The following is an 8,432-nucleotide window of genomic DNA, read 5'->3' as shown; positions in this document are numbered from 1 at the left end:
CTCTTACCTCTAAAGCGGCAGGTATAATTTATCTGACTCTTTCCATTCAATGAATATTAAAGAATTTTTTTATTTAATCAGCAGTACTTTAAAAGTCTGTAATTAAGATGAGAAAAAGCAGCAAGGGGAAGGAAACGAAAGCGAAAACGAAGTCAGGAAGGCAATAGATGTATATTATTGAGGATGATTGAAAAGTTTGCATAAACCTGGGCCCGGTTTGCAAAAATGCAAAACTGTTTTCGAGTTTCAGGGTAAAGTAGGGGCTATTATAATAGCAGATATATTGCTCTTTTCAAAATTGCTTGTAATTTTCTTGTAGGACTTACGGTTTAGAAGATACAATCAATAATATCAGTGGAACTGCTGTTTCTCTGAAAAAATAGAAATTCCAATTATCTCTGATATTTTTGCAAATCGGACCTAGGTTTATATGAACATTTTTGTTGGTTTCGAGGTGTAGTATCTGCTGCGAAAATTTGTCACACGAATTGTGAATCACCCTGTATTTTCAGGAATAATGTAGCGTTCAACGTTAACAAATAATTTTTATTATGTCTCAATTGATATTCTGGAAAAATTATAGTTTGCGTAATGGATCTAATGGAAAATTATTCTGGCGTTGAACGCGAATCACATATGATGGAACTTTTCCATCAAAGATGATTACATGTATTGATCTAAAGAGCTCTAAGATAATGAGAAATTATTTTAACAATGATTATTCAGAAGATCAATGGACGATATTACAGGTGGAGTATAATTCCATTATTAGGCAGCATGCATATGTTAAAGTCTTATCATATTGAACAGCAGTACGTAGCTGTTATTTAGCGATATATAATCTGCTGACCCATATACATTTAGCACCATATTTTTGTAAATGTCTGTCGTGTGTCAAGATTACAGAAACGTGGTAAAGAAGAAAGTTTGATACTGTTAATATTAAAGAAGAGATGCGAGCAAACAAAGGTGTTATCTTCAAATTTAATCGCTAAGATCAACATTTTATTGCCGTAATTACACCACAATTCTGAAAGCTCTTCCCAGAGAGGATTAACCCGGATTAACCATTGACGCGCGACGTAAGGCCTCTAATTAAATATAAATATTCCAATCAAACATTGCAAATGAAACAACGTACCAATTCATTCTAGCGATACTGACAGGATTGCGACTCGTGTCGCAAATAAAATATTAAATAACACTTATCGAATGGCTAGGTATTTACCAGAAGTTTTCTGTAGCTCTAAGCGGAAACAGAAAAAAACAGATGTCACGCAAGAATAATTAACACCTTTGGTGCCTGTTAGAATTACTATGAAACGCATCCCACTCCCGGCATACATTCCAAAGAAATGCACTTCGGGTGCGGTAATTAAATAGTTAATTTCCATTTGATACAATCTCAAATTGATGTTACCGATTAATTTATTTAGAGTCACTGGAATAACCTGACTACCGCGTAACAAGTAAATTGTACGCGTTTCATGTTGCACGATTATCAAGATCGATGGATTATACAGAGATAAGTTATTGTTTTGAAGAAAGAAAAATGTACGTATATCTTTTTCATCGAAGAAAGATAACTACTTGAGAATATCCCCAAAGGAATTTGCCAAGTCCAAGCTATTAAAGAGGATCCTCACTCTAACGAGTCTTCAGTAGGCAATTTTAACATTTCTGACAAGGCAGTTTTTACCACGTGCAATGTTAATCAAGCATTTAGTGCAATGAAGAAGTATGGGGAATTCACGTGAAAGGATATGAAATTTCGAAGACGACTAACGTAACGGGGTATTCATCCTTCGACTCACTTGAGCGAACCGCGAATCAGCGAGGAGCCACCGAGAATAAATTGGTATCATCCCATATGGTCCAGATTAGGCCACCTGCAAACACAAACAGCCTCACAAGCACACTTTCTCACTCGTCTTCGGGCCACCCCAATGTGTCCACGCTGACACCACAGCTAAGCGTCACCTCCTCCCGTTACTCGCCGTCCAACCACCCGGACCAATTCGATTCTGTTCTGTTTGCAAAGAGGATTAACGGGCAGCATTCTCGCCAGTTGGCTGTTTAAAACGCGACTATTCGCACGGCTAGGTGGAACCAGCCCACGTCGTGGAACAGAGGGGGACCGGTCACATGTACCCGCTCATGAGAACAGCCGTGCAAACCTGGACGGTGGAGGAGGAATCGAAAGGCAGACTTAAGTTGCTCGATTTCGTTGGCCATTTAGTGTGTCTGACAACAGTCTAGCGCAGGACTCTAGCTTGCTCTCTCCTCGACTCTCGAGCGGAGGACGCCGTGCACGCGCCTGTTGTCAGTCGAACGAATTGTCGCACCGTCCACGCGGTGACCGATAACCAGCGTCGTGGGAGCTCATGAACGGTTTCAGAAGTTTGGTAAAACGAAGAAAGGACGAGGGCAGCGAAGCCCGTGATGCGAGCACTTCATTGACGACAAGCGGTGCTATTATCGCTGATCTAGCGCGATCGTTCGACGTGATTGGTGCGGTCTCGACCTATGATCGCCAGTTTCGGTGCAACTGACAACTAGAGAGAGTAGAAGAGGTAAACAGCGGACTGTGTTTGTAACTACGGTTCTGAGAGGTCATGAAGTTAATGACCGTCGATCATGGATGACTGATCGAGGGACCATTGTTGGTGAGGAGCTCGGTTGGGCCTTGGAAGAGGAGTTGGACTTTGCTTCACGAGTGCATGGTTCCTAAACAAGTTTTCGATCAGCTTGGACTATTCCTGGCTATTGGTAGATTTGGAAAAAAAAGCGTCTGGCATCTGCGAAGGTGAGCTAGTCGAGAGAAGAGGCAAAGGATATTGTATATACCCACTGGGTTTTGATTACCTGCGCTCTATGAGATAAAAACTTGAGAGGCTGCAGAAGGATGTCTAAGAATACACCAGGAAGAAGCTTCTGAGGAAATCGATTCGAAGCATCGCAAAGGGAAAGGAAAATATTGCAAGGAGAAAGAAAAATTCCAAGGAGGAATAAAGACACGTATACGCTTGAAGTATTTTTTTAACATTTCTGTTAAAAACTAGTCATACGCAGAATCGTGTCTCGCAGTAACCTTTAATACCCTCTATTAAAAGTAAAAAGAATTTCTGCTCTGTTTTACGGAAACAGAAGAAATATTTCATTGCTAAATTGCTCAAGCTTTTTTATTCCCTTCTCGAAGTAAAGAAGAATATAAAGAACGAGTTACACTTCGTGGAGAACGGGTGGAATAAGAGATATAATCGGTGGGACATTTTCTACCCAAAATGGCGCACTCCGGAGACAATGGTGCAATTAGGTTTGTAATTCTTATCAATTATTTATGCTCTTCGTATCCTCTATAATTTACACCGAGAAAAATTAGAGCAAGCATCACGTAAATGACTACTTTTTATTCCATTAAATGATCTCATCGCTATTTTTTACTGGCAATCGTAACTTAAACAAGATATCATCAGAGTTCAAAGACTTCTTCCACGGCAGAACTAACGATACTGTCGCCTTTGTGATTCAATGAGGAGTTTACTGATCGCTTTGAGGAACGCGGGAAAACTAATGAACCATAATTGAACAAACGCGTTATAAACAATCCTTATTTCTATCCTCTTACTTAAAGAAAAGATGATCATTCTTAAGATATTTTTCAAAATCTCGATATCCTTTTAATTATGTACCAACTAAATATTTTATAATAATTTTTCTTAAACTGTTCGTTGGTTATTATCGTTCCTTACAGAATTTGCAAAAATTCTCTCGACGAGAAATAAGATTTTTATCGCTAAGTCAGTGCTAACGAGCGATTGGTGCCGTTTTAGGCGAGCTTTATTACCGTATTAACAAGGACGGTGCGAAATTCTTTTAGTGTAGCTGCCGTTTCTTACCTCGAAGCGAAAAAAATAGCCACATTCAATGACTTAAATAAAAATTCTCAGTTTACGAGGAAAAAAATAGCTCCATTTATATAACCGCTAATATTTCCTTTTTAAGTCATGCAAATCTCGGTTATTTCAGGAATTATGGGAACATAGAGATGGTAATTCCGATTGGAATAATAATAATCAACGGTTTTCGCCTTTATGTATACAAATACCAGCAACATACTCAAGTTTATTGCACGCAATTACATAATCTGATAGGGTTTCGCTTTTTACATCACACCAGCTGGTTGTGACACCTTCTTGCTTAACGATCATCGCGGAATAACATATTCCTAGTAATGTAGGATGTATCGACCAGGAAGTCGTTCGTGAACGCAGGAATCCGTCGAGATTGACGAGTGAAAACCTTCCACTCGTTTTCACTCTCAGCGAATGCCTCTCCGCTCGCGAGCCTTGGATGAAATTGTTTGCATATTCTTCGTACGCCATTTGGTTTACATTCGCGATCTCCATCGCGTTGTTGTTCATTCCTTTACGCTGTTACATTTGTTACAAACAGAAGAATCACCACGAGTGGTTCTTAATAATCGAACACCATACGTGCAGCCACGAAATACGATTTTCTAATATCGAGAAGGAAAAACGGGCAAAATATCATTATATAAATACTCGTCAATCAAAGTAATGATCCTGATTCGAAAATATAATAATAGCGGGGAATTTGTGCTGGTTCGTCCTTGGCTGCATAATCGCATAATTGCATCCTCGTTAATGTTACAAAGCCGCGGAAGGTGAATTGTTGGCTCACGCATACTGCTAAAAATATTTATGTCTAATCCACCGTGTACGTTCTTCGAGAAAAGAAGAAGAGTTGTTCTCCGTCTTTTTTTCTTTTCGAGGACCAACGAGCGTTCGTCTCGAGAAATTGGCGGGAAAAAACGAATCGAGCACGTGTACCACGATAAGAGAAGTACTGCGTAGCTTCTGTAAAACTATTTAAAGATCAGCACGTGCTTCTGATCTTCTTATCGGGAATCTCTCGATGGGTATCTGCGAATAAACTTGTCGCGAACGATAGCTTTCGAGAATGCAAAGTCGTAACAGTTGTCGATCGTTCCCATCGCGGCTGAGAGACTCGAATCTTTCGAAAAGACTTGTCGTGTTTGAATTTTGTCTCGTTAATGACTCAGAATTACTGAAACTAACCACTGCGAAGGACGTTCCAGCAGACAAAGTCAATTAAAAATGGCGCTGAACATACCTTTCCGTTATTGAAAGTAACAATTGGTACTTTGTCAGACTAGCTGGAGTTAAAAACAAATACTATCGTTTGTGGGACGCGTGCAAATATATTCGACAATCTCGTGGAACAATAAAAGTTTATGTTCTACTTGATCGGCATTAGTTGACACGCGAGAGTCGTTTCAGGCCTTAAGTTGCAATCATTATTATATTGAAGCTCGTTATCTTAATCCACGATAAGGAACGCGTGCACAGTGTAGTGGTAATGTTCGTATAGGAAAAAACGGCTCGTGCGAGCTTGACGAAGATTAACTCGAGACTTAATTCGAGCCCACAGATTATTTTGGCTCGTGCGTTCAAACCAGTTTGCAAAGATCGGTAATCAACTTACGCAAAGCTGGGAGAACGCGCACCAAGCGCTTACGCAATCGCTATACTTCATTCCGGTGGTCCCTTTCACGTTGAAAAGAACTATGTCAATGACGAAAAACACCACAGTCGGCGACATAAAGGAGGATGATGAGCACAACTACGGTTGCGACACGCGCGATTCTGTTTACATCCGATGTTCTTCGTTAAACAAAATCGTTTGCCATTTCCGCGTGAGAAATTTTCGAAATACGTATCCCGCGATGTAGCTTGCCGAGAAATCTCGCGTGTTGAACGATCGAATGGATGGAATCGAGGCAAATGTTTCTGTAGGAAAAGAGGAAATAAAACTGATTGGGTATCGATTGCAAAATCTTGAATTGTGCGCTCGATATGTACGAACGGGAAAGACTGAAACCTAATCCGCGATTGAACAGCCATTGCGCAGCTACTATTAACCCAGATCAGCCAGAGAAAAAAAAAGGTATGCCAAATGGAATTGAGCTTAGGGCTTGCTGGTGACCGAGCTGCGCTCACTGACCCTAATCGATCATCTTGCCGATCGTGGATCGATCCACTTGCGTGGCACTCGTTTAAATCGTCCATACATCTCACCTTGAGTGATTGTGTACACAAACATTGCTAGATAACAAAATGATAAAAAAAGAAAATCGAAGAATAAAATATATTTGTTTCATTCTCTAAGATCTCTATTCGCACTTGTTCGAACTGCACTTTCTCTTGCACGCATTTAAACGACCTTCCGCTAACCACGTTCTTGGTTTCCTTTTCAGGGACGAGGAGAAAGCGCGAGCGGCTGAACTGAACGAGACGATCGAAATTTTCCCGATATCGAAACTGCGACAGGCGTTCCCGCAATTCTGTGCCGTGAGCGCGAAAAATCTTCTGATGATCACGTTTGGCTCCACGCTGGGCTTCTCCACGATTCTGATCCCCGAATTGCAGAAGGAGAACGCAGAGATCCCAGTCACCATGGAGGAGTTGACGTGGATCAGTACGCATCTGACTTGTTCCCAACACCTTTCAACCATCGATCACCAAACGATTCAAATTTCCTCCATGTGCATTTAGGTAGCTTGAACCTGTTCCTGGTACCTATTGGTTGCTTCGCCAGTGGGCCACTATCGCAGCTGATAGGAAGGAAGAGGACCATGATGTTGACCACCATCCCATTTACACTAGCATGGGTCATATTTTACTATTCCTGGACAGCTGAGATGTTGTTTCTAGCGTTAGCCATGACAGGCTTAACTGGTGGCCTTTTAGAGGCGCCTGTGATGACCTACGTGGCGGAAGTGACGCAGCCTCATCTTCGTGGGATGCTGTCAGCGACCTCTAGCATGTCCGTCATCCTGGGCATTTTCACGCAGATGCTGAGCGGAAAACTAGCCACTTGGAGGACCGTGACCATCGTCAACCTGATCTATCCACTCGCGTGTTTCCTTGCTCTCTGCACGGTGCCCGAGAGCCCCTATTGGCTTCTGGGTAAATTCACACTTTGTTCATTCTCGTCCCAAGAAACAACCTGCATCTCAAGAGCCCTTTATCGCGTTTCTCTCAGCAAGAGGTCGCCAGAGAGACGCAGAGAAGTCTCTCTGCTGGCTTCGAGGCTGGGTCAGTCCAGCTCAGGTGAAGCCAGAGTTCCAGACCATCTGCCAAGAAGTCCAGAAACCCGTTGAATCGAAGGAGAAAGTTTGGAAATCCTTTGGCAAGAAGACCTTCTACGCACCCTTCCTTCTGGTCACTTGGGCCTTCTTCATCAGCGCGTTCGGTGGCACCACGAGCCTCCAGACTTTCGCAGTGGTCATCTTCATGAGGCTGAAGGCACCCATCGAGGAGTACACAGCCGCAGTTATCCTTGGACTGGCGGAGCTGTTGGGCACAGTGATCTGTGTGTTTGCCATTCACTTCACTGGCAAGCGAGTGTTGACTTTCGTCTCCATTGGTGGCACTGGTTTCTGTTTTGGCTTGGCAGCCGTCTACGGCTACTTAAGCGACAGACAAATGGTGAATCCTGAAAACGTTACCTGGCTACCAACCACGCTGATGATTGGAGCTGCCTTCCTGTCTCACGTTGGGATCAGACTGCTACCATGGGTCCTGGCTGGTGAGGTCTTCCCTGCGAATGTAAGTTCCCAAGATGGTTCTCAATATACTATTTTGGTACTCTTCGTCTTCTTCTTTCCAGCAAAAGTAGAACCAGAAGTGGTACAGGTCACCTGAGGTGGCCTGCACTTTAGCAATGTTCCGTTTATATTGTAGTATAAAAGTAATTTTATGATCGTCGGATGTTTTACTAGGTTAGAAGCAGCGCAACTGGTGCAGCAGGTTCCATGGGGTACATTTTCAACTCCATCGCCAATAAAGTGTTCCTTTACATGGTCAATGGGATGACTCTACCCGGGACATTCCTCTTTTACGCCGTAATCAATTTCATTGGCGGCGCTCTGCTCTATTTTATCCTTCCAGAGACCGAAGGGCGGTCCTTGAAGGAGATTCAGGAACACTTCGCTGGTGTCCAAAACTTAAAGACCAGGCCCAAAACGGAGGACCTTCCGTTTAAGGAGAAATGGGCAGCCACCAACCCAGCTGTGATTTACGACGACACTGAGAGTAAGCTTTGATTTCGAGAGGAATCAAAGCGCGGAGTATTATCTCTGCGCGCGAATCGAATTGTCTCGAGGCAAAATGCGACCCAGTAATTCCGTCGGAAGTTCCTTGACAACTTTTTTTTATTTCGCGAGGCCGTTTACATTGCGCAATTAAGGCGCAGCTGATAAGGGAACAAAGACGAATCCTTGTTAGTTTTGTAGGCAAAAGGATTTACCGCAGATATCACTCATTCTACAATTAATCATGTATAGCAGTAGATAGTTTTATTGTACATAAGAAAATCTCAGATAC

The 8,432-nt window shown here is 42.4% G+C and overlaps 1 protein-coding gene across 1 annotated transcript; it reads left to right on the top strand.

Moving 5' to 3' along the window:
• The first annotated feature begins 3,302 nt into the window (after window positions 1-3,302).
• LOC143426767 (facilitated trehalose transporter Tret1) lies at window positions 3,303-8,177 on the top strand. Its single transcript, XM_076900396.1, has 5 exons — window positions 3,303-3,316; window positions 6,302-6,522; window positions 6,600-7,013; window positions 7,090-7,655; window positions 7,829-8,177. Exons 2-5 carry the CDS (start codon window positions 6,417-6,419, stop codon window positions 8,150-8,152), a joined length of 1,410 nt encoding a protein of 469 aa, XP_076756511.1. The 5' UTR covers window positions 3,303-3,316; window positions 6,302-6,416; the 3' UTR covers window positions 8,153-8,177.
• The last annotated feature ends 255 nt before the right edge of the window (window positions 8,178-8,432 follow it).

Source organism: Xylocopa sonorina, chromosome 9 (genome assembly GCF_050948175.1).
Source record: "Xylocopa sonorina isolate GNS202 chromosome 9, iyXylSono1_principal, whole genome shotgun sequence".
Classification (NCBI taxonomy): Eukaryota; Metazoa; Arthropoda; class Insecta; order Hymenoptera; family Apidae; genus Xylocopa; species Xylocopa sonorina.
Note: the sequence above shows the minus strand (reverse complement) of the source record. Positions and strands in the feature narration are given on the sequence as shown.